The sequence below is a fragment of the Ptiloglossa arizonensis genome, chromosome 5 (assembly GCF_051014685.1).
Source record: "Ptiloglossa arizonensis isolate GNS036 chromosome 5, iyPtiAriz1_principal, whole genome shotgun sequence".
Lineage (NCBI taxonomy): Eukaryota > Metazoa > Arthropoda > Insecta > Hymenoptera > Colletidae > Ptiloglossa > Ptiloglossa arizonensis.
The window spans coordinates 605,537-633,277 of record NC_135052.1 but is presented as its reverse complement, the minus strand read 5'-3'; the positions used below and the strand labels follow the sequence as shown (position 1 = coordinate 633,277).

General features: G+C 42.2%; 1 protein-coding gene across 1 annotated transcript in view; it reads right to left on the bottom strand.

Moving 5' to 3' along the window:
* Ecr (ecdysone receptor) overlaps positions 1-27,741 on the bottom strand; it is a 245,080-nt gene that overhangs the window by 109,607 nt on the left and 107,732 nt on the right. The window contains exon 2 of the mRNA XM_076311653.1: positions 23,354-24,678. Coding sequence (XP_076167768.1) covers positions 23,354-23,822 — 469 coding nt within the window. The 5' untranslated portion in view covers positions 23,823-24,678. The remainder of the gene's footprint in view (positions 1-23,353; positions 24,679-27,741) is intronic.

The following is a 27,741-nucleotide window of genomic DNA, read 5'->3' as shown; positions in this document are numbered from 1 at the left end:
TCGTCACGACGTCACCAAAGAGGTCACATCGCGTCACGTATGACCGTCACGCATCAAAAAATTCCGCGCGCCTCGATTTCGCTCCGCAAATTTTACTCAATTTTAAGATTCTCGTTCTAGCTTGCAGGATTTCCCGAAAAATTATTTCAAGAAGCTTTCCGTACCCTTATATTTTATCGAAACACGGTATTTCGATCTCTGGAAAAATTAAATTAAATTACATGACAACCGAGAGTCGTTTCTCGAACACGGTTTCCATAGCGGCGGTCACAGTTGACCTCAGTCACGACGTCATCAAAGAGGTCACATCAAGTCACGGATGACCGTCACGCGAGTCAACGCATTAAAGAATTCCGAGTCTCGATTTCACTCCGCAAATTTTACTTAATTTTAAGATTTTCGTTCAAGCTTTCAGTGCTCCTCGAAAAATTATTCCAAGAAGCTTTTCCTACCCTAATATTTTATCCAAACACGGTATTTCGATCTCTGGAAAAATGAAATAAAATTACACAACAATCGAGAGTCGTCTCTCGAACACAATGGATTAAACGGTTTCCATAGCGGCGGTCACAGGTGACCATCGGTACGACGTCACCAAAGAGGTCACACACGTCACGTATGACCGGCACGTATCAAAGAATTCCGCACGTTTCGATTTCGCTTCGCAAATTTTACTCAACTTTAAGATTTTCGTTCAAGCTTTCACTGTTTCCCGAAAAATGATTCCAAGAAGTTTCTCGTACCCTTATATTTTATCCAAACACGGTATTTCGATCTCTGGAAAAATTAAATTAAATTACATGACAACCGAGAGTCGTTTCTTGAACACGGTTTCCATAGCGGCGGTCACAGATGACCTCAGTCGCGACGTCACCAAAGAGGTCACATCGCGTCACGTATCAAAAAATACCGCGCGCCTCGACTTCGTTCCGCAAATTTTACTCAACTTTAAGATTCTCGTTCAAGCTTTCAATGTTCCCGAAAAATTGTTCCAAGGAGCTCCTCGTTCCCAAATAAGCCTCTATTAACCACGAGCAGCAAAAAGAATCACGCTAGGCCACGTTGGTCGCGGATTTCGCAGCCAAGCGAATTCGCAACGGTGAATGTCGGAGGGACGAAGCCGGAGAAAAAAAAAGAAGGAAAAAAAAAGCGAGGAGGCGGAAGTGCTCAAGGACTCCGGTGATCGTTGAGTGGCTCCCGTGTCGTCGAACACTGGGTACCACGCATCCAGAGTGCGCGCGCCGCGCGACGATAACCGACGCGCGATCGTCGCGTCCGGATTCGTGGATCGATTTCGCGATCGCGTTCGAATTTCGTAACGATTATCCGGTCACGTGCTACGCAATACAACTTGTGGCTCATTGTTCAAGCCATGGGTGTCCCTTCTACTGGCAAGGTCGCGTCAGTCGGTTACACTTCTCGGGTTACGAACAATCGTTTCTTTTTTTCTATCTTTTTTTTTTGTCGATTGTTCAAAAGTTTGGTGTTTCTTCCCGTCACTCTTTTTTACGTACAACAGCCCCGATCGTGCGACGAAATTGTTGCACGAGGTTGTCGTTCGAATCGTTTTATTGTATTTAAGAATATATATATGATTCTTTTATTGGTGTAGGACAAGGATTGCAAGAGTATAGATAGAATTTACCATGTGTTTTGTTTCCTTGATTTTCCAAAAACTTTGGACGTGTCGTTGGAGGACGTTTTTTGTCGTCACTTTTTTTATTTTACTTTAGTCCTGACTGCACTGGAAATAATGCAGCAATGTTGTACAGATGGAATTTTCGAGGTGACTTGTTCTTTTCTCGAAAATTCGGAGAAATTCTGTTGCGTGGTTTTTTCATGTAGCTCTAAAACGTACCGTTGGATAATGATCGTTACAGGGGGTTGTCGAATGAAAATCGTTTCATGATTTGGTATAGAATTTACGATGCAGCTTGTAACAACAGTAGATTTAAAAAAGTTTGAAAAAGTACACCACGAAGAGACAAACACCGGGGAGATAACATTTGTAAAAGTATGAAAACATAAACCAACCTTCCGGATGGAAAGGTTTTTTCTTCCGAAACGGTAATGCAAAATATAAAAAAAAAAAGAAAAAAAAAAGAAAAGGAAAAATCGCAACGACGCCTATAAAATCGTGATTAAAACTGCGATTTGTAAAAAGATAAACTATAAACTTGTTGGCGTTAAATATATTAGGTTGTAAATATTAAGTTGTTCGTAAAGTCATTTTGTTTTTTCGTCGGTGAAAATGAAACACAATTTGTTTTAGCGTATAAACGTTTTATTAAATTATTAAATATATCTTCTATTTTGGAAAACGAAATGACTTTACGAACAACCTAATATTTACGCATATATTATTGTGTAATCTACGTCCGAGTATTCGGAACACTTGCCAATCGCAATAATTCCAGAAGAATGGAATTTCTTCTATAAACGTACTTTTGTTAATTTGTTCATCGTCGTCGATTCTTTCACGGTGAATTCGGTTAATCGATCTTCGTCCGATTCGTACGAATGTATACTCGTAACGAGTGAATTATGTACCATTTGTTTCAAATATTTGTTTGTTTCGAACGTTTCGTTATCACACTTCCGATGAACACGTATATTTATTTGCAGCGACGATCGGTGTCCCACTTCCCGCAAACGTTTGAATATCAAGCTGTACAAGTTCGAGGAAAATCGTTTCGGTCGACGCCTACCGCAACTTTTTCCACGATCCTTAATGTAGCGGAAAATCATTTCGCCTGGGAAGAATACGTTACGGCGAGTAAAGATTAGCGTTAAACATAGTTTCGAAGTTTTACGCCGGTCGAGAGGAAAAGTAGGCGCTTTACGACCTCTCAGACAATACGCCGATCGGTTTTTACCGCGACCCAACGTTTCTTCCGTCGATTTTTATTGTAGAAAAGAGAAACTGTTTCTTAACGTTACGTAATACCCGCGAATGCTGTTCCACGGCAATAAGAATCGTAAGGTAACCCGCCACAATAGTGGGGATACCATTTGTAAGTGTACACGACGATCACGACCGGTATTTGCACATGCATCTGAAAGGCAATGGAACACGCTCGCAACACGGTACAACAAAAGGTAGAACTCGCGAGCAATGGACAATGGCAGTCAACACTCGCTAGCGCGTACAAAAAAAACACGCTCGGTATTTCTAAACGCATCTAAATGCAACTACACTACCGAGCACGGTGCAACAGAGTTGACAGCGGTGGCGAGCAACGCGCAGAAAGTTCAGAGCGTCGACGAGCAACGCGCGAACAAAATTGAGAAAGTGACGGTTAACGCGCGACAATGTCGGTCGAGAATATTGACGGGCGACGAGGGAAAAGTTGAGATCGTTGACGAGCGGTGCGCAACCAAGTTGAAATCGTTGACGATGGTGCGCAACCAAGTTGAGAACGTTGGCGAGTTACGCGCAACAAAATCGAGAACGTTGACGAGCAGCGCGCAACGTACAGCAGTGTACTTTTGTCACTGTGCACGATTTACACGAATATATCGTTCACGCAAAGATCTACGAATGGAAGATTAATCGTGCGTTTCGTTCTTTACCGCGTCGCGCTTTACGAGTAAACGATTTCTATCGTTTTCAATCTCACGACCGAATTATGAAAAAATTGTACTTCGAGATATCCTTAAATTGGTAAAGGGGATGGCGTCGCGCCATCTGTTGGTCGCACGAATTGCAATACGCTACGCTTGTTGCAATAAACGAGATGCTTCTGTCACGCGACGAAGAAATATTACGAATAAAATGTACAATTATTCGTCCGTCTAAAAATCGATCTTTCATATTTCCAGTACGGCTTATTGTTAGTCCAACTACCGCTGAATCTGCGAGGCGGTCCATCGTGGACGGTAAAAACTGGTCGTGCAAGTGCGCCAAGTATAAACGCCATTCCTTCCTAGCGTTCTCGTGTCCTCGTAAAGCGAGGACGCCTCTTCCCGTTCCTAACCATTAGAGCTGTTCGTCTACACTCGGCGCAGAAATATCGTTCCACCGCCACAGACGTACGAAACGTATGCGTGCGCATCGCGAATCTAGGAAAGACCGCTTCCCTCACGGACAGGTTTCGTGTGTTTGTAATCACCGCGAAACGATAATTTCTACACCGGGTTTACTCGGAAAAAGCGCGTCATACGAAACGAGTATTCGTTCGTTTCTAATAACTCGATCAAATTTCGACGATTCGAATTGCGCTCGAAACCATCATTTCCTATATACGAATGTCCGTAGTCCTACGTTCGTACGAGAGTGAATTTTGTTTCGTTAACGGATGGACAAATTTCGTTGTCTCGCGACAAACGATATTCTGCGATATTTGTTATTTCATCGAACAAAGAATATGCTCGAGGTAAAAGCTGTGTATCGAGCATTGCTCAAGAACGATTTCGGTTTACAGAAATTGATACGATACGATACGATAAACCATCTGAAAAACGTACGATGTCGATAACCTCACTTTTACCACGAAATACTTTCCTAATTGTACCAGCCGTTTCTTACGTTCGATTGCCCTTCGTTGTTCTTCGAACTTTTTCATTACACGGATTATTATTACTGTACGTTATTTTCAATTTGTTCGAGATCAACGATCACGTTTCTGGTTCCCGATTATTCTTAATAATCTTACCTGTCATCGCATAGTAAATCTGCGCGAAAGCATTGTAATCTTATTAGGTTAGAAAATTTCGTCGCGATACGATAGGTCGTTGATCGTTATTCGAAATTACACGCGTATACTGTGTAAACTAAGGATTTACCTTGTTTCGTAGTTGGATTGTGCTTTGCAAACGGCGGGTGTCTTGTCGTTGCACTTTAGCAACAATGAATTCACGGTTTCGCACTCTTCGCGAATTTATAGCGCTACTTTGCAATTTTTCAACCGCGTAAACTGAGATCGTGGCGCCATCTCCCGTGAATGCTCGATACTGCGAACGGTTACCGAGAACGCTCACAGATGGCACCACTGACCCGTAGGGAATTCGGGCGGCAATTACGAGAGGACGAAACAGAAGAACTGGAATATTTCGTTTCAAATTGGTCGCGTAATTGTTCTAATTGGAGAATACGAGACATTTCGAAAGCAAACGAATAATAAATTACCCGAGCAGGAGTTTCGAGGATCGATACGATTCGCGCGCGTATAGTTTCTGCTCGTAACTAATTTCGCATTGTAAATTCGTCGAAACGATTTTCGTACAGTCGAGGTTCACGCGAGAATTACTTCTACCGTAATTCTAAAATCGATGAACTTGATTCAGCAACGTTAATTAACCGTCCGAATCGCGTTAATGCACGCGAACTGCACGTGTAATTCTTTAAACTACGAAACGAGTTCACGTTTGCTTCGTTTCGTATGAATTCGGAATTTGCATACCGAGCTATCGCGCAAACCTTTGGGTCGTAAAAAATCACATTTTCTAGAAATATGCTTCCAGAGAGAGAGAGAAAGAGAGAGAGAGACGCGTGTAACGAAAAGAGGAATGAAAAGAACGGAGAGAAGTAGCTTTGTATTTGCATCGAAAGTGGCACACGAGAGGAGAAACGAAAATATGGTAACCCTCGATCAAAGCAATCGTTTCACTTACGAGCGTCATCGTCGATAAACAACCGGGAAATTGGTGGCGGTATCTCGCATAAAATATCTATTTTCGCCGGACCGAGTAGTCACTGTATTCTTAATAAACATTTTTATTCTCGCGTTCGCGAGTTCTTTTCGTTCACGAGGGCAAGTATAACGGAAACACACCGAACTCGTGGGAAATAATAAAAGGTCACGTTTATCGAGAACTCCAGTCAACGATTCGGATCCAACTACAGAAATTCAATTAACGATTTTCTCTCTTAAACGGTTGCGCGATACCCGGATTATTATTTAATTGCGTGTATCAACGAGATACAATTTCGTCTTATTTTTTCCTACGTAACCATATATTTACGGTTTACTTTACGCGTTACGACATTTTATTACGTTCTATTAATATTCTAACCGGTGTTGTTCGGTGTTTGTTAATTTATATGCCGACAATGAGACCGAAGTGACACACGTTTTTCGATTACAATTTTCTTTTCAACTCTCAATAAAAAATCTTATCACGAATAAATAATCGTTACTGGCAAACTATCTTTTCATTCAACTTTTCCTCTTTTTTTCCGTTTCTAAACCAGATACAATTAAGCTTCCTGTATGTTCAGCATGCTATTTTCAACATTGCACAGATTATTCGCTCCGAGCGATATTTTTAGTAAAATTTCGAGAATCTCGATCACACTTTTGTCCGTAACTTTTTCTACCTTGAAACTGGACTCTGTGTTGAGACACCAACAGATACGTACGCATCGACGTCGATGTTATTTATCATTTTTATTTCCAACGTTCTTGTCATAGTCGCGCGTAAATTCGTCTACGGTGACGGTCATAATTGTCGCTGTAATTCAATGTCGGATAATGAATCGATAAACTGGCCGGTAACTAAACGATCCTTTACTTCGGAACTGCAATCCGGAAATGCACCGCGAGACGAACTTCCCGTTTTCTTCGTTGCTTTTTTCCAATCGTGCGTTTCAATATTTGTCCACAATTTTGGAATTTCGTAGAACTCGAATTTGTGCAACGTTCTCGTGTGAATCGAACGCATCTCGCGATCCGATGAAATTAAATCGCCTAAAAACTAATCAAAACTGTAATTGCAGCTCGAACAATTAATTAATGCTACCGTGTCGCAATTATCAATTCGATTGTTAAATTTTGCGATTACCGTGTTTCGAATTCGTTCCAATTTATACTATTAAATTTTGTCTCTTTAACCACGGACTTGAATTATCACTTATTAACGTTCGGTTTGTATTTGCAACAAAAGCGGTATCTTCGTTCGCGAACAAAGATAGAATCACCGTTGTCGGTACTTGTGCAATTTATTCGTTGTTTAAAGCCCGAGAATTTAAATCAACAATGTCGAAATAATCGTCCACAACGAAGATGCAACGCAACCTTGTTATTGCATACTTTCGTCTTATTACGAATCATAGAATCTCTCTATCTACATTTCTATCACCAATTTTGGTTCACAGTGTATAAATATATAATCAAGTGCACATGCACTAGATTGCTTTCCAAATGTATTTTTCTGTAAAACGAAGCTCGTTATTCTTCTAAAGAAATTTTGTTATTTTTTATTCTCGTCTTGGAGCTATAGAATTTCCCTAAACTCCATTACTACTACGAGTTTTGATCCACGGTGTACAAAATGTTTGTAAAATTAGGTGCAAGAATATTGAATTAATTTTCCTTAAAAACGAAACCGTCAATGCAATTTTTTTATTCTATACTTCCATCTTATTGGCACAGTGTATATATATATATATATATTTTTTTCATTACACAAATATATATATATTGTTTTATTACACAGATATATATATATATATATTCCTTTTTTATCACACACACACACACACACACACACACACACACACACACACACACACACACACACACACACACACACACACACACACACACACACACACACACACACACACACACACACACACACACACACACACACACACACACACACACACACACACACACACACACACACTTTATTACAGAAATTGGTTTTCATCGTCGATTTTGGTTAGAAAAACCAACAAGGTACCGAGATCGTGTAACGAACGGTTCGCGAGATACTCCGAATACGGTGTTGGCTCTCTGAACTGCATCATTTGCGCACGACAAACACCGTCGAAGCTGCAACGTGCAATTAGCTACCTGGCGGCCAGCTCGCGAACACGAGGTGCGCTTATCTGACCGTGATAAGACGAATCGCGATAAGGGGCGGCGAGGTAAGGTGAAGCACGTCCTGGCACCCGCACCACGAAACCAGCGTGCTTGATTATCGCGTGACCTAAATTCGCGAGCCTCGCGTTTGGTCATCGACTTCGTCGAACTTGTTCTCCCCTTACAACGCCACTGTATTTAACGAAAAGGATAGATAAGATCGCGCGTTCGTATAGAATTTCGCATTTGATCGTACATCGGTCGAGACGAAGTAAATTAGCCGCTCAAGGTCATCTTCGTCGCACCGTAATCGCGTTCTTATTTTCTTGCACCGACGCGCCGAATGGAAAATTCCAAAATTCAATATTGAACCAATCGCAATGAGAACCGATCTCGCGTCGACGGAATTCGACTGATTCTACATTTTTACAATATTTAATATCAATTCCTCGAAACGAAGGATCACCCGGTCTGTTGCGACAGCTTCGGTACTGGTGCCGTTTCTCGGGTCTTTTTCGACCCATAGTGTCCTTGCAACGTATTTCATAATTTTTTACAATTAAATTTATTCTAATATTTACGACTAGATGTTTCGTACTTTCTCGGATCGTTTTATTGTATCATAAAGTTCGAAAGTGTTCGGTATATTTCTGGGATTTTTTAACCAATATTCTTGAGTGTATAGTCAAATGGAAGAATGTTTTAAGGTTAAAGTCGTTCGTTTGTATATATCTTCGACTATATTTTGCTCCAATTTTGCCTAGAAAGATTTCGTTCTTGTAGACATTCACTGCGAAGAGAGAGTGTTCACTCGTAGAATTTGCTAGAAGAAACACGAAAGGAAGTGGTGGGGGTAGTTCAGCCTGGCGGCCTTGAGCGGCCAATCCTCGCATCGTTTCGCTTTAAGGGGCGTGTTCTGCGTCTCAGAACTGAGAAATAGGTTCCGATAAACATGGACTCTAAACTTTTGTTCCCGAGTTACAACTCTGTTTCGAAGGTTTACAACTGGACGACGAGTGGAAAAATAAAATGGCCTTTGGAAATTTTCTTACGAAGACGAACACGTAATCGCGCAAATGTTTATCGATTACCCGAAACTGTACGCTACATTGAGCTAAAAATCAACTAAATTTTATTGCACAATTTTAATTCGGTCGAGAGTAACAGTCTCTTCCTTTCAACTGTCCCACCCGAGAGATCGGCAAAGCTATCTAATCGTTGAATCGTTCTAAATGAAAAATCAAGCAAGTTTTATAATCCGCGTTAGTATCTTTATCTTTCAACGTACCGATTTCTCCTCGATTTTTCATTTACAATCTCTCGTATCGGTTCGAAGTTTCCACACTCGCGAACTTAAACGCGATACATTCCATCGAAAATTTTTACCGTTATTTCGATCGTAACGCGACGAGTTCCTCGAAAAGGAAAGAATCCACGATAGAAACAACAAACGTAGACAATAAAGCTCTTTTATCTCTTTATTTCGAACGCTTCGATAATTAGATACCGTTTCGTACCGAGTCGGACAGAGTTGCTCCACGCGATCGGTTATAACTTTTGCGGGAGTGAAATTTTTTAAACGAACTTTGGTAAATTTATAGTTCAATGTATGCACTTTCGAACAACGGAGAAACATTCGATAAAATTACATACCCGTCCCGGAAATAAATTTCCAAAGGCTACCTGTGTACGTTTCGGTCCGTCAACCCTGTCGTAACCCCTTGAGTTATAGCCTAGCGACGATACATACTGTATTACACGTGACCTTGTCGGACATCGGACTCGAAACTAATTTCTGTTCACGTGGTCGTGTACAGCGAGCCGATGTCCGCTTCTGCGCGGATTCTTCTCGAATTTCGGGCACGCGTACGTAGTCAAATGAAAGAATGCTTTAAGGTTAAAGTCGTTCGTTTGTATATATCTTTAACTATATTTTGCTCCAATTTTGCCCAGAAAGATTTCGTTCTCGTAGACGTTCACTGCGAAAGAGAGAGAGTGTTCACTCGTAGATTAGCTAGAAGAAACACGTCCGTTCGCTCGCGCTTCGTAAAGTTTCGTTTTCATCGAGCGCGATCGAATCTTCGAGTCTCGTCGGCCACGAAGGAGGCACCGTTTTCGTTTCGAATCACGGCTGCGGCCCGATCGATATCTCGAAGAACGGGACACGAGATTCCCGCCCCGTTGGTTCGTCAATAAACTCGACTCGAGGAGGATCGCCCTATTTCCTAGCGTATTTACGTGGAAACACGCGAGGCCCGGCATTTACGGAAGTGAGCACTTCGGAGGCGGCGATAGACCAAGTTCCTGCTGCGAACTGGTTCCCCAGACCCGTATCGCTTTGGGAGAGAACAGTGGCGAAAAGCGGAGAGTGGATCTCGCGTGGTTAAGGTTGCAGACCATCGAACGATTTATCCTGGCGTAGGTTCTAAAACGGTGGAAGAAACCTTGGAAATAACCGAGATACTGGACCGCGAGGACTTTTTTTTACGGAGAAGACGAACCAGGGGTAGATGTCTCTACTTGGAGTAATGCTGTCGTGTTTTCTACCGCCAAGAAATCCGAAATTGGAGAAAAACCACGACAGGAGGCTACAACGGTGACGATTGTTCGAACGTATTCGTCAATCTGCTACGCGAAGCTTATCTATGGATCGGTTAGGTATCTAATCTACTTAGGTCTTTGTATGGTCGAGGCTCGATCTAGTCAAGACTCGGACTAGCTGAGGTTTAAACTGGTCAGGAATTACTCCAGGACTTACTCAGTTCGTGCATGGATTCGATCTAGGGCTTGGTTCAATTAGGATTCAATCGTGGACTCGATCCAGGACTCGATCCAGTTAGGGCATAATCCATGTATGGATCTTATCTTCTCGAGTCTCGGATGAAGCTAAGACAGTCCAGCTAGGATTCAAGTTAGCTATGGTCCAATCTAGCCAGAGTTTCGTCCGTGCACGGACCTAATCTTCTCGAGTCTCGGTGTAGTTAAGACTTAGGCTGGGATTAATTCCAGCTAGGGTTTAACGTAGTTAAGAATTACTTTAGGACACAGTTCGATTAAAACTTGGTCTATACGGGAACTCAGTCTTCTTAGGTCTCGGTGTAGATCAGATTAGTCAGAAGTTGGTCCAGCTAGGGTTTAATCTAGTCAAGACTTAGCCTAACCGGTACACTGATCTGTAATTTAAGAAGAGGTCCGCAATGGTTTCTACTCGATGTCCAAGGTCTCTCCTGAGCTTAACACGCGCGAGTGACTATTGCGAACCAAGAACAATCTTCGAGAATCCGGTGTTGATTAGAATCTGGACATCTTCTTGTCGTAAATAACTTGATCGAAGTGTGCCAAGACTCGTACGAAGTCACGAAAATAGGAAATAAGTCCACGATCGTGTCGTAAATACGGATCATGTCGCAAACGTTTAAACAGGTTAATGAGTCCTTTAAAACGGACACGGCAACACGGCTAACGCGAGTCGTTATCCAAATTCGTGCGACGACTCGCAATTTCGAACGGTTGCAAGAACCTTGCGATGTGGGTCAGGCATATTCCGTACAGATGATACGCCGATAGCGTTTCTGATAAGCGAAGCCACTGACTGATTACGTACCGACGACCTGCATCAACGCCTCTCCCACCTACTCTCGTTTTTCTTTCGCTCTTGTGCAACAACACCAAGTACTTTTTCCTTCGAACGTTTCTGCGAAACACTTCGTCACACGAGGGAACAACACCGAAGCTTCGATTTCTCGCGAACATAAATACCAATTTATGATACCCTATTCGTTCCTAATAGTTCCACGTAGAGCGAACGATAGCTCTCTGTGTAATTTCGAACGTTTCAAAACGATGTCCATCTCGATTAGTGTTATTGTGCTCGCGAACCTTCGAAAATATTCTCTTTTACATTTTATTTATTCATTGCACGGGTAAACACCCATTGGTGTACGATACAAAAGTATTTCTTCGGTTGAGAACGGAGCATGCATAGAAAAATAATAAATTTGTATACGGGATAACAAATATCGTGTTTAAGTCTCGATTAGTGTTACGATGCTCGCGAACCTTCGAAAATATTCTCTATTATCATTTTTTCATTTTATTTATTCATTGTACGGGTAAACACCCATTAGTGTACGATACAAAAGTATTTCTTCGGTTGAGAACGGAGCATGCATAGAAAAATAATAAATTTGTATACGGGATAACGAATATCGTGTTTAAGTCTCGATTAGTGTTACGGTGCTCGCGAACCTTCGAAAATATTCTCTATTATCTTTTTTTCATTTTATTTATTCATTGCACGGGTAAACACCCATTAGTGTACGATACAAAAGTATTTCTTCGGTTGAGAACGGAGCATGCATAGAAAAATAATAAATTTGTATACGGAATAACGAATATCGTATTTAAGTCGTATACTTGGGTTTTAAGTAAGAACGGTCGATGGTGACGAGTCGAGAGGCGATATGCAAATCTGGAAGGGAAATGTGGAAAGTTTCTCGAATATCTCGACGAAGCGTGAAAATTAACGTGGAAAATTACATTGCAACACCTGTGTACCACGTACATCGATGTTAATAATTTTACAGAGGAACCTGATCAGCCTCGAGTGTTCCATTGGTTCGTTCGGAAAGTGACTTCGTTTTCCAAAATGGAGAATGTACAATTCAATAAAATGTTTCTACGCTCTAAAAAAATCGTGTTTCGTTTCCACAAAAACAAAAACGAAAAAACGAAACGACTTTCCGAACGAGCCGATAGATTCGAGCGGTTTGTATCCGTATAGTTTCCAAAAGAAAAAACCTTGTCGTAGGTAACCGAACGAGTCTGGAATCGCAGTCGAGCAACGTTTTCGTCGTTGCTCGTTATCTAAACTCGCGAGGATCGTTTTACCGGGTCAATCGTCAACAATAGTACACAAGGCTTGGGAGGAGATAACGATCGATAATACCTTCGAGGAAGAGGTGAAAAGAAAGTTGCTCTTGGGATGGAAACTTCTTCGAATCGCGAAACCGTGATCTCGACCAGTACGTGGAACAACGTGCCTCGGGGGCTTTGAGAAAAACCGAAAAACGGACACCCGACGAGCGAATTTCGCTTTCGTTGCCGGAGAAAAGGAAGAAAAAGAAAAAAAGAAGAGAAAAAAAATGGGAAAGAGTGGATCTGTGCGCTAGACGGATTCGAGGTTACGTAAGAGAACGAAGGAGAGAAAGATAAAAATAAGCGTACGAAAGGCGAAGGGGGGTGAAGAGGGAAAGCGGAGCGAGGCGCAGTGTTTGCCAACCGAAGCACAGAGGAGGCGACTCCTCCGCCTGTCTCGCTGATAAGCGGCTGATAAGTGAACCGTGGTAAATATAGAACGTCCCGGTCCTCTCCTCGGTCACGTTGCACATCGACGCGATGTCTGGTCGCCGGTGTACGGATATGCCGACGATACGTTCCTCCATGTTCCCGTACGAACAATTGAAATTGCGTTGCATCGATGCGTTCAACTACGAAAATAGGCGGTACCGGTATTATTTATAACGAGAAACGTTTCGACCTTGGGATTGGACATTCGTCGATGTAATTCCGTTTTGTAAACCCGAGTAAGAATTTAGTACGAACACCGAACGAAGCAAGATCGAGTTACGAATCGATGACAAAAATCAACGATCGAACCGACCGTTTACTTCGAAATTACGAGATCGATTGTAAGAGAGATCGAGACGAGTCTGAATATTAATTGTAGAAAAATTGAATATCTAAATAGACGAAAAATTGAAATGTTAATAGACGCGGACAAGAATTGTAGATAAATTGAATAATCCAAATTTTTAGTTCGAATCGAAAACAGGAGGCATTGATCGAATCTCGACTTGGATAGAAATTACGAAATCGAAAATAAAATAGTAATTTATGCAAAAAATGCCGCCGTTTCGCTCACCCGGTAACTGCTGCACTCCGCCAGCGTGCTGTAAAAATCAATATTTGGCTCCGTCGGTTCCTGACTGCACAAGGTACGCGATATCGGTCGTTAAGTATTCGCGGAGATCTTAATAAGCATGTATCGTAACAATCGGGTAATTAAATTGTAGAGAAATTCTGCAGAAAATTGAAAAATAATACGTGTTACAGTAGCGCTCTACTATAAGCGAAAAATTGGGAGATTCGCATATAGTCGAGATCGGTGGCGAGATCGTTCTAAAAATCGACCTTGACGAATTAAGAATTTTAACATTTCCCCTTGTATCTTCGCGAGATTATCATCAATGGATCGACGAGATTTTCCCAATGAAAATGAGTCCAAACACGACCGTATTCGAACTATTTTTACTTGTACACTATAGGAACCCATTTTTGAAACATTTTTTATGTAATTAAAAACAGTCCGCATAAACTCGTGTTTGGACTTATTTTCGGCGGGAGGACCTTGGCGATTCATAGATAATATTTTCACGACGGTACAATGTCAAATAAAAACTGTTTATTTTTCGGTTTATCTTATCGTTCATCTTCGAACCGTGCAATAATTCATTTACACGTATCCGGTCAAAATCCGTACACGTTGTAGGTGTTCACTGTATCTCGTACTTATAATTAATACGTCACCGTATCGATTTACTGCAACTATTTCTCAATTTGTACGTGGACACGCGTCACGTGCAACCGCGAACGATGCATCAAAAGCAGAGGTCGCGCCGTGTTCGAGACACGGCCATTGGAGCTCAACGAACCAGTCACCGCCTCCAGCGTGGCTTCCGGTTGTCCTCATCGAAGACGATCACCGATCGAAAATATTGGCGAAAGATCGCCACGAGACTCGTCGAATGACGCTACACAATCGTTGCTCGCGAGAACGAGAATTACGAGTCGAAGTCAAAGATCTCGTCATCCAGGAGACAAGATCTCCAGGATCAAAGTCACGTAACAAGGGTCCACTTGTTCTCTGCGAAAAGAATGGTATTCCGGGTCTGAGCGAACCAAGGATAAACGGTTCTCAAGGGGAATAGCTGTCAGATCGAAAACTAAGCTACTTTTGCAATTTACTTAAGAGATAACAGTTTCGTTACTTCGATCTGTTACAGCGCTAAAGATTAATTTCCCGGAGAATTATTCAGGAGAGGAAAGATTAAAATGTGTTAATACAAAGTATCGTTCGTGTGAAATATTATAAAATATTATACTTTACACAATACTGTATTATTGCTTCTAGAAGAGAATCGATACGAGGAATAATAACTCTGCCCAATTAATTACAATTTGATTCGACAAGTCGAGAACTAAGTTAATTTTTGTAATTTATATATCGGCTAATGTCATCGTTACCACGACTATTGTCACACTGAACATTTCTCGAAGAGTGATATAGAAGGAGATCGAAAACTGTTGATGCAAAATATTATCTAAATATTGTACTCGCGCAATATTATTGTTTCTAATAGGAAATTAATATCAATATTACCAACTCCCTTAGTAATTTCAGGTTTGGTGCGAGCATAGAGCATCGATATCGAAGTAATTTCGGTTTTCAGTTTCTGCTCTTCGACGACAGGCTCGACAATCACGAGGAAAGAAACTGCGACGTAGAAACGACCCGCACGAAATTACCGGATACCGGGAGCAAACCTTTCCGCGCAAAAACGGCCGCGTCTAACGATGGAAAATTAAATGGTCCTGCGCGTGTATGCGTGCCCGCGCCAGTCAGAATAATAATTATATGGGCCAGCGCGGTCGGCGCGTGGGAGGAACCTGACATATTGTCATTAACCTCGTCCTATCATCTCTGTTTCACGCGGCGAGCACACACCCGACGAGTTCGTGCAAGTGCATTTTACGTAACTGTCGCGTTGATCCGTTGTGCGAATCGATATCGCGGGACGGTTAATTCTTGCGCGGTCGAGCACTGATGCATCAAAGGTTCTACACGCGCGACAACCGTGTCCGCTCGGCCAAATTTTATTAACCTCTTAACAGTAGAGTTTTTTTTCTCCCGGATGTTGGAAATAAAATTGAAAAAATTCTTTAACTCGTTGCAATAAGTGGATATTAGCCAGGAAATGAATTAAAATCGACAAAACGTACACACATGAACGAAACATACACTCTCGCTAAAAAATTGTGGTATATTTATTTGTTTTCATAAAAATTTTCATCATATTTGCGATGGATGTTTTAGTTCCGTGTTCCGATCGAAAATGTTAGTCTGTTCAAATATTTCGTTCGAGCAAAGACGATATTACAATTCATGGTTCGAATGATGGATGAAATTTTGCGTTATTAATTTTTCATTCGAGTAATTTATATATGAAAATTCTTTATTCGAAGCTCACATTCTTACCACCGTTACGTAGAGATAATTACGTTCGTATCGCTTTCAAAATATTCTAAAATATTTATGGTTGAGCCCTTCTCTGGAAAAAGTTTACCGACCCTCGCTTTATAGTCACCCTCTATAATCGCTACTATTTCTCAACTCGCGAAGCTGCTCGAACCAATTCCGAACCGTACTAGATGAAAATGGTTAAAACAATATTAAAATCCGTGGTTCGAATAACCGACGAAATTTGCGTTATCAATTTTTCACTCGAGTAATTTATATATGAAAATTCTTTATTCGAAGCTCACATTCTTACCACCGTTATGTAGAGATAATTACGTTCGTATCGCTTTCAAAATATTCTAAAATATTTATGGTTGAGCCCTTCTCTGGAAAAAGTTTACCGACCCTCGCTTTATAGTCACCCTCTATAATCGCTACTATTTCTCAACTCGCGAAGCTGCTCGAACCAATTCCGAACCGTACTAGATGAAAATGGTTAAAACAATATTAAAATCCGTGGTTCGAATAACCGACGAAATTTGCGTTATCAATTTTTCACTCGAGTAATTTATATATGAAAATTCTTTATTCGAAGCTCACATTCTTACCACCGTTATGTAGAGATAATTACGTCCGTATCGCTTTCAAAATATTCTAAAATATTCATGGTTGAGCCCTTCTCTGGAAAAAGTTTACCGACCCTCGCTTTAGAGTCACCCTATACAATTACTACTATTTGTCAACTCATGGAGCTGCTCGAACCAATTCCGTACTAGACGAAAATGGTTAAAACAATATTAAAATCCGTGGTTCGAATAACCGACGAAATTTGCGTTATCAATTTTTCACTCGAGTAATTTATATATGAAAATTCTTTATTCGAAGCTCACATTGTTACCACCGTTACGTAGAGATAATTACGTTCGTATCGCTTTCAAAATATTCTAAAATATTCATGGTTGAGCCCTTCTCTGGAAAAAGTTTACCGACCCTCGCTTTAGAGTCATCCTATACAATTACTACTATTTGTCAACTCATGGAGCTGCTCGAACCAATTCCGTACTAGACGAAAATGGTTAAAACAATATTAAAATCCGTGGTTCGAATAACCGACGAAATTTGCGTTATCAATTTTTCACTCGAGTAATTTATATATGAAAATTCTTTATTCGAAGCTCACATTCTCACCACCGTTACGTAGAGATAATTACGTTCGTATCGCTTTCAAAATATTCTAAAATATTCATGGTTGAGCCCTTCTCTGGAAAAAGTTTACCGACCCTCGCTTTAGAGTCATCCTATACAATTACTACTATTTGTCAACTCATGGAGCTGCTCGAACCAATTCCGTACTAGACGAAAATGGTTAAAACAATATTAAAATCCGTGATTCGAATAACCGACGAAATTTTGCGTTATCAATTTTTCACTCGAGTAATTTATATATGAAAATTCTTTATTCGAAGCTCACATTCTCACCACCGTTACGTAGAGATAATTACGTTCGTATCGCTTTCAAAATATTCTAAAATATTCATGGCTGATCCCTTCTCCGGAAAAAGTTTACCGACCCTCGCTTTAGAGTCACCCTCTATAATCGCTACTATTTCTCAACTCGCGAAGCTGCTCGAACCAATTCCGAACCGTACTAGATGAAAATGGTTAAAACAATATTAAAATCCGTGGTTCGAATAACCGACGAAATTTTGCGTTATCAATTTTTCATTCGAGTAATTTATATATGAAAATTCTTTATTCGAAGCTCACATTGTTACCAGCGTTACATAGAGATAATTACGTTCGTATCGCTTTCAAAATATTCTAAAATATTCATGGTTGAGCCCTTCTCTGGAAAAAGTTTACCGACCCTCGCTTTATAGTCACCCTGTACAATCGCTACTACTTCCCGACTTCACGGAGCTGCTCGAACAATTCTGAACCGTACTGTACGCGTTAGTCTATCTGGGTAGTACTAACCTCGTGTGCACAAGCAGCGTGTGTGGCGTACTGGCGTGGCTCGCAACACACCACACACGTGCCGTTGGTTTCTCGTTGCGCGTGCGAGCTGGCCGCTCACGCGAACCGTGTGCATTGTGCACGCACACGTTCGTGCATCGCCACTCAAGGCCGTATCTGCATCCTGCCGCAATTCACAGCACCACCCGCTATTAGCGTTGGAAAATCTACGATGGGTTCTCAGACGCGTCGGGGCCGTGGAAAAAAGGGGAAAACGCTTTAAACCTTGACTGGGTTTGCGCGCGGTTGATTCGCGAGGGCGTACATTCACCGAAACAGCTTTTCCAGGAAGCGGTGTTTCGCTCCGTTTTGGCAACCGTTACCAATTTTTCTCGTTTTTTCTCTGCCTCGGTACACGAAACCGGGAAGAATCGAGTATCGGTTATCTTGAGATAGGTCTGGGAGGGATCGAATAACTTAATATACGAATATTTGATTGCTACATGGAAGCAGGAAGATTGTGATATCGGTTATTTCGAGGTAGGTCTAGAAGCGATCGAATAATTTAATATTTAAATATTTTTTACATAGTCAAATGTCACGAATAGACTTTTAATATTCAGGTATTTAAATATCGTTGTTCAAATATGTTTCCAGCTGCGGATAATATTCTTCCAACGTAAAATGACAGGAGTTAAAACGTCATTCGAATTCTCAAATAATCGAATAACGATACCCGGATACACTTACGAAGTTCGTATTAAATTATTCGTAGAGCGATAAAATTTTGAGAAATCTAATGATGCAAAAAGAAACCTTGAAACGAGAACTCTCGAACATCGTGGATAGTTATAAAAAAAAAAAATTGATGCTCGATACGGACTAACGCGGTGTACAACGATACGAACCACGATCCATCCGTAAGATTCCTTTTCGTTGTTCTTGGTTGAAATAAAATTGAAACTAGAGTTCTAAAAATGTGCGTTCCGTGTCGAAACACGACCGTAATGCTAATAGGTTCAAATTCTTCGTAGGTCTGGCTGCTCGCTATCTACCCGTGCACGTTACCGACATGCGGGTTCAATCACCAGCTCGCGACTAGTCGCAAACAAAATACCCATATCGCGCCAAAAACCGCTTAGAACCCCACCAATTGTGGACTCTGTTGCGCAATTAACGACGTAGCCCACATAAACAGCGCCACGAAGCGCGGTTCGTGGAAAATTTATAAGAGACACGTCAGCTATTTCTGTTCACGAGTACACTCTAGGATAGGGCGCGTACGATCGTTGATGACGAGATCGGCGGGAATTGGATCGACCGTGATTTATTTCGCTCGGGTTAGAGAACGTTACGCATAATTCTGAACCTGTCTGGAAATGCCTTGAGCGGAAAAGTTCTCGCGCGGGAAAGAACGAAGGTGATCCACCAGAGACCGACCGACTCAGCGAGATTGAATTTTTTCACGAGAACGAAAATGTAATCGAGATATAAACACGACACCGATACGCGTCATCGTTTAAATAGTGGTCGAAGGTACGGATCCTGATGTAATTTGAACAGAAACAATTCGAATAGTAATATTCGAGTAGCCTAATTTGATTGGTAATATTCGAATAATGTAATTTGAATAGTAATATTCGAATGGTGTAATTTGAATAGGAATATTCGAATAATGTTATTTGAATAGGAATATTTGAGTAGCACTAATCGAGTAACGATACTCGAACGGTCAAATAGTTGAAATTTATTTTTAATATTCCAATATCTATAAAATATTCGAACAGTCCCAAGTGTGGTTCAGAACTTCGAAGAATATGATTTTACGGTTTATCTTTCTAAAGTTTTAAATACAGAGGTATGGATAAACTGGAAAAAGCTTGGTTTTTGATAAACAATACTTTCGTCCCTTTTGTATTCCAGTGACTATTTATCTTCGAGTGTTTCGTTCGTTCGCGAATAAAAAAGCAGAGCCACGGTTAACCCAGTCTTATTGAGACCCCATTTGGTGCAACAAACATCTCGATGCGGAAAAATCGCGGTTGAATTTTTCCTCGATGAACCGCATCTCGCATTCATCTTGATTTTTCCTATCGGCGAGATGTCTGGGCGCCTCCTTGTTCTAAAGCCGCATTTATACGAACGGTTCGATTTGAGATCGAACTCGAATTAAAATATTTGAGAAAAGCGATACTAGAATCCTTTTTGTTCTCTAGACTGTTGGAAATTGTTCAAAATAGCCAACGAAGCTCTTATTACAAGAGGAAAAAAGATATTTCCCATTACATCGTTTACTAAGCTTACGTTTGTTTTTTTTTTTTCGTTCCATATCCGTAATAATCGTCTCGGACCATTTCATTCAAACGATTATACTCGTGGATTAGGGTAAAACACCCATTTACTTACACATTCGCCGTTGCTCTAAGCTCTTTTACTCGAAATACCAAATAAACTTTAGAAAATTATACGAGCGAAATCAATATGGGAAAAAGAATAGTACTTAATTCTTTTCCCATTAATTTTATATTAAATATTTTAAATTTTATTAGAATAGAAATACTCGCGAAATTCTTTTTGCACCATGATGCAAAAAGCAGTCATGAAATTCTTTTCGAATCGCGATCTACTCGTGAAATTCTTTTCGAATCGCTATATACTCGCGAAAATCATTTTGCACCATGATATAGTCACGAAATTCCGCGATCTACTCGCGAAAGTCTTTTGAAATCGCGATATATTCGCGACATTCTTTTTGCCCCATGATATAATTGTGAAATTCTTTTTGCACCATGATATAGTCATGAAATTCTTTTCGAATCGCGATCTACTCGTGAAATTCTTTTCGAATCGTAATATATTCGAGACATTCTTTTTGCACCATGATATAGCCATGAAATTCTTTTCGAATCGCGATATATTCGCGACATTCTTTTTGCACCATGATATAGTCATGAAATTCTTTTCAAATCGCGATATACTCGCGAAATTCTTTTCAAATCGCGATATATTCGCGACATTCTTTTTGCACCATGATATTGTCGTAAAATTCTTTTTGCACTACGTTATAGTCGTAAAATTCTTTTTGCACTACGTTATAGTCGTGAAATTCTTTTTGCACCGTGATATAGTCGTGGAATTCTTTTCGAATCGCAATCTCCTCGCGAAATTCTTTTCAAATCGCGATATTCTCGCGAAATTCTTTTCAAATCGCGATATACTCGCGAAATTCTTTTCAAATCGCGATATTCTCTTTGCACCGTGATATAGTCGAGAAATTCTTTTCGAATCGCGATTTCCTCGCTAAATTCTTTTCAAATTGCGATATACTCGCGAAATTCTTTTCAAATCGCGATATATTCGCGAAATTCTTTTCAAATCGCGATATATTCGCGTCATTCTTTTTGCACTACGATATAGTCGTGAAATTCTCTTTGCGCCGTGATATAGTCGAGAAATTCTTTTCGAATCGCGATATACTCGTGACATTCTTTTTGCACCATGATATTGTCGTAAAATTCTTTTCGCACTACGATATAGTCGTGAAATTCTTTTCGCACCGTGATATAGTTGTGAAATTCTATTCGAATCTCGATTTACTTGCGAGGAATACTGGTCGAATCGAGAGGCGCGCGTGCGCGAATCGGCGCAGCACGCGAGAACGGCGCAGTATGGCAGTAGTGCAAGCAATCACTTGGATTGACGGAAGTGGACACGAGAGACAAAGGGGGCGGGCAGGGTGGGCGGGAGGGAGGGAGGGAGGAAGAGAGGGAGAGGGAGGTGGTGCATGTGAGAGGAGAACGTGGCCGATGACGTCACATCCGGTTACTCGTCGACGTTTCACTCTCTTTTTCTCGCCGACGACGACACGACCGGGAGAAAGAAATGCGAACGCGCGCTGAATTTCCGATTGCGTGCCGTTTTTACGCGTCTTGCTAGGTGTCGCGGTTGGGATCGAATTCGAGAGAACGTTACATTTTGTCATAGGATCCACGTTGAAGCGTTTCCTACGGGACTGCGTTGGATTACAGAAACCGGTGAAACGCTATATACAGTAGACCGGGGGAAGATTGCTCCGTGACGAAGAAAACTCTATCGTTTTTCAAGGACTTGCATCGTCCCAGGGACTATTGAAAGATACAAAGAAAAAATCGATTCCTAAGATTCGTGGAACTAGCTTTCAAGATGCGGGTCTGCGGAAGTATCTCGTTCTTTTGACGTATTAGGTGGCTAAATGAATTCTGCGGATCTCTTAGATAGTACTGTGTATCGAATTTATGCATCTTGCCGACTTCCTTTCGTTTTTTTGAAAATGGAAAATTGTCGTCGCAACCGAACGTATCGGGAAAGGTTAATTCTTCGGAGAAAAAGGTGTTTGTATTTTTATTCAAAAAGAACCCGGGTGAGATCGAAGTGAACCGGAAGTTACCTCGAGTAGCGTCGAAGCGAACAAAAGTGAGTACCGTTGAAGCTAACCGATAACAATCGTTGAAACGATAACAAAGTTAGAATAAAAAGTTCTACCCTACCGTGTCTACTCCTCGATGCAACACGGTTTAAAAAAAACCGTGCAATTCCTCCTGTTCACAATGAAGCGAAGAAATTGGTCGACAATTAGACATTTCAAGAAGCTTGAATTTTTCCCGCGAAATTCATCCGTTGTCGTAGAAACGAGCAAAATTCGTAATAGCTGAAGAACAGTGTCTCAAATACGAAAACATATTGCAATGGCGATATCTGAGGTTCGAACTACCGTCAGCTTCCGGTACATTGAAGTGTATCCGTACCTCGGAAGAACCAATGGACGAGGAAAAAGAGAAACGTACAGAATTGATCGCGCGTATGGAACAGAAAGAGACGCAACGTTTCTTTTGGCTCTTGTAGAGCAAATGAGACTCGAAGTACGAGACTCGAAGTAAATTTCTTCGCAAAAGCAGTTCGAACGTCGTTCTGACCGGTCTCTGAATCTAGTGTCGAATGTTTCCGAGCGAAAGATCAGCGAACGATTAACTTCTGTCTCTGTTCTCCGCGAAGTGACACGACGAACGAGCGTGAAGACGACGAACGTTCGTATTTGATTCCTTCATCTCCGGTTAAGAAAAGAATCGACGCATCGAAACGTTCGTCGCATGTTAAATCCTACCTTTAGAGAGCACGTGGAAGCGATCCGGTCCACGTCGCGTCTCGAGCACTCGTATTACGGTCGTCCTGGTTGAGAAACGATACGAGCACCGTGTTCGACACACGGTATCCGTAGACGCGGCTGTAAACATCGAAAATCCTCTCCACTTACCTATCTTACTGTTGGGACTGTAAGGATCGTAGCTACTGGTGCTCATAGGGCTGGCGTATCCATTGTTGCTGGCCGGTTGCTGCTGTTGGTGCGCCAGGGGGCTAGAGTGCGCCAAGGGTGGTTGTTGTTGCTGGGATTCGGTGAGCTGTTGCTGGGGCGTCGTGTACACCACGTGCTGGTTCTGTAGCGTGGCGGACGGTGATCCGGGACTGTTGGTGGACAACCAATCGTCCGGTCGCGAGCTTTTATTGCCGGTGGCGATGGCTGCGAAGAGGCCGGTGGCCGCTGTAACCGGTCCAGTAACCGACGAGGGCGTCGTCGATGTTCCAGCCAGGTGTTCCGGCGTCTCGGCCTTGACCAACGTCAAGGACGCTGCTCCGGCCACCACGCTGGCGATCGTACCGACGGCCGTTACCCCGGTCGTCGAGCCACCGTTCGTCGTGTCCATGCTGGAGTCGCTGGTGTCCATGCTGGACGCGGCTGGATCGGCTCCGGCTAACCTGGAAGTGGCTGCCAACACGACACCCCCCGTGCCAACCACTCCCGTCGCCTCATCGTAACGCACTGCTACGTTGCCGCTCACTAAGCTGGCCACCGTGACGGGTCCTCTGCTCACCTCTGTTCACGTCCCTGCTCGGTGGCTCGGCTTCCGGTACGCTCTGTCGGTCTGTTCTCGCTCTATGGTGTCCCTACCGAAGCGATGGCTCTGGGTCCCGATCGAAAACCCTCCGAGTTGCTCGACGAAACGACGCGATATCCCTCTCCTTTGCTCTTATCCTTCTTCCGTACCTCTTCGTCGACAAGGGAAGCCACTGGTTTCTATCGACCCGTTGGCTAGGTACTCCGACGCGTTCTCGGACCGACCCTGAACCCCGTGTTGTCGTTTCGCGCGATCACGCACTCGCGAACCGATACAACCGGTACTACTCCCTTTCTCTCAGCGCGTTACTCGTCACGACCGTGAATCCTCCGATCGTTGACGAAACGAACCACGAGCAACCCCCGGGTATACTCTCGCGGTTATCTGGTTATCTATCCCGTAGATTCTCGACGGCAGGGTATCCCTCCCGGTTTACCGCTACACTCGTTTCTTTCGTACCGGTCGTTCCTACCGCCCGCTTATACTTTTTCTCTATCACGAACGAACGAACACGACCGACCGTGGCTCTAGAACCAACCGTTCCTCTTCCTTCGACTTTCCTCCGGCGCTTGTTTCGTCGCGGTTCAAGGGACTTCCTCTACCGCATCTTGACGCGCGCCTCGAACCTCGGCTGCAGGTGCATACTGCTCGAATCGAATTGTCGCCCGTAGCTGTCTCGAGGTATCTGTAACAGAGAAACGATCGTCGTTAGACCATTCGACTCGATGCTTCCCGATAGAGAGAGAGAGAGAGAGAGAGAGAGAACGGTTTCTCGAGAGTCTCGAGCGTTCGTGTCGCACGAGGGGTTAATCCCGCGGAACGGAGTCCTGCTTTCGATTTCAACAGCCACGACTGACCCACTGAACGAACGGTTTCTCCACGAGCATCGCGACGCGGATTGGTATTTTCAGGCGTTCCGCGACCGAGTCATCTCTGCGTTTCTTCCGTTCGAAGGCTAGCGAACGACCAAGTGCCCGGTTACACTCGCACAGAATACCAGACCGATCTCGATACGTTTGTCGTCTTTAATTCCTCGAGAAACTTATGTTTGGTCTACGTTTCACGCGTTAGAGCTTCTTTAAGGGGACACGTATCTTTAAGGGGGCACGTATCTTTACGAGGATACCTTTCTTCCCCGAGGGAGCAGGAAGCACGGGTAAGGTACCGGTTATGGCGCAGGAATAAGTGGTTAAACGTAACTGAAACTTTAAACACGCTTCGTTCGAAACTCACTTTCCGGAGTCTGCGCGATAAGTTCACTTAACGGATTCGTTGTTGCGGGAAAAAGCATTGGAAATAGAAGCAATGGGGACCGCTTAAAGAAACTTAAAGATTTGTTCTTCTTACCGAAGAACAAGATCAAACTGTACAACAATTTCGTAAAATAGTCTACAATGTGTGCCCCTTCTGATAAAACGAAAATAAAATTGATTCGCGGAATAGTTTTTCTCGAATATTTTTTTAAAACAGTACCTTCTTTCATCGAAGATACTCTCTTAACTCTTCTATATACCGATGATTTGGTAGATCACGGGAGAGACCACGCTTGGGTCCAAACAGACCCGTAACTTAACCTCCCGTAGATATTTTAAACAAAGATTCCATCATTTTACTGGAATATTCCTTCATTTCTAAGGAAAGTTGTATCAACGGTATCGTTCAACGATACGAAAGTCACACCGGGTCGGAGAAGACCCAAACGTGGCGAGTATTATTCGACAAACTCGAACAGCACATCGAATAGTCCAAAGTCGAATAACATCGATGTTTTTCTCTTTCAGAAATTCACCGTTTTTTTCGATGGCTCGAAGATCATTATTCCACTTGTTTTCATTTTTCCTTTATTTTTTGTATTTACCATTTGCACGATGACCGATAAGATTATCTTATTAAGAATTCTCGTAACTGTCGGGCAAGATAGGCTACTTCGCGCGTCAGGGTTCAGTGTACCCGAAAACCGGCACCGTAATCGTGCCACATCGATCGATAGGAAAGATTGCAAACCTTATCGAGCGGATCTCGATAAACTATCGTTAAGGCCGTGTTATCTCTAACCCTATATGCTCCGATACGACGTATAAGTAGAATGAATGCAGTTGTTGAACCGCGGCGGTTAAATTTAGCGATGACACGCTCGTGCAAACCGAGTTCGCGAAACTTGTCATCGGGCGCATCTCGCTGGAATTAACGACTGTTTATGAATTCGATCAAAGCCAACGACATCTTGGTGTTTCGATCGTGCCACGAGGAATCTTTTCAAGAAGCGAAGAGGAGCTTTCGAGACGCGTATGATCTGATTCGCGAAATAACCAGATCATTTTATCGATCGTATCGAAAATTGAACCGGTCGATGTCAAATAAAATGAATAAACGACAATCCGATCTGTCTTGTCCAAGTTGTTCGACGAAGTAAAAATTGAATAATATAAAAAGTAAATAATACGAATGCTCGATCGAGGACTGTTCGGTTCGGTAAATTTATCGTTAACGTTTATATTTATTATTTTTCTTTCGAACTTTGTTTCGTTCTTAGATTTGTGTATCGTTCGTTTTTGGAAAATGCTCGAAAATTGAAGGGTCGAGCGTTATAATAAACGGCTTGTTCGGAGATCGAGTTATCCGATAGACGAACAGAAACGCAATATTTATTCGCGAGTGGAGTTCTCGAGATGATTCGTTGAACGAAACTCGCGCAGCGTCGTGTTTTCAGCGGTGATACGCCATTATTTCCAACGGAAATGTTCGAAACGACAACTACAGGCCGATATGCTACGCAATTTCCTTCTGCGTGGAGAAATCTCGAGTAATGACACGCTTCAACGATCGAACGAACATCGCCCGATGAAACGGGAGGCTTCCCTGGACGTTCGCGTTGCCACGATCGAAACTTTCAGTCGTCTAAAACGCGAGACGCGGCCAATAAACTTGCCCGAGCTCGCGAGAACGGGAAACATGGCGAGGGTGACTTAATTCACGACCAAAAGTCCAAACAACCGAGGCGTCGCGATGCCGGACATTGATTTTCTTCTCTTCGAAACTGGGCCAATTTCCATCGAAACGAAAATAAATAATACCGATCTGGAATAATGCTATGTTTCAGCGATTTACGCCGATTCGCGGAGAAAAGCGGACATTTTTCGAACAACTGAATCGTTTCGTTGTCTTTCATTTCGTGTACAGATGGAAGAAACAACGGTTTACTTTAACGGTTTAAATTTATTTCAATTTAACGGTGAACGGGTCTTTTCGTTTGCTCGGAAGACGTGAACGATAAGGAGGAAAGTTTGGAAAATAGTTTGATCGCTTTCGTTTATTTCTAGACTTATCATTCTTAAAATTATTTCTGAAAATAAAGAGAAAAGAAACACGCGTCTCGCTTTACGAACTAAATTACCCCGGGGAATAAAAGAATTCGATAAACAAATGTTACGTAAACGTAGATCCGCGGAGACTTTCGAAGTTTTGCGGTCGAGGAAAAGTTCAAAATGGCTACCGTGGGCAAGAATACAAGCTCCGTAGCCTGAAGTGGGCATCTTGAACACGGAGGAAAGCTTCACAACGTTCTCTCATTAATTATCAAACCTGTTTGAAAATTCTTGACATATTCCGAATCACGTGATAACCCCTCACAACGCAATGGCGGAGATGTTATAGATTAGTAACCGGACTAGGTTATGGCGGGAGTAGATCAGCGGTTTTTCTTTTTTTTTTTTTTACCGTTTCAAAGACCAGAATTAATTTTTATTCA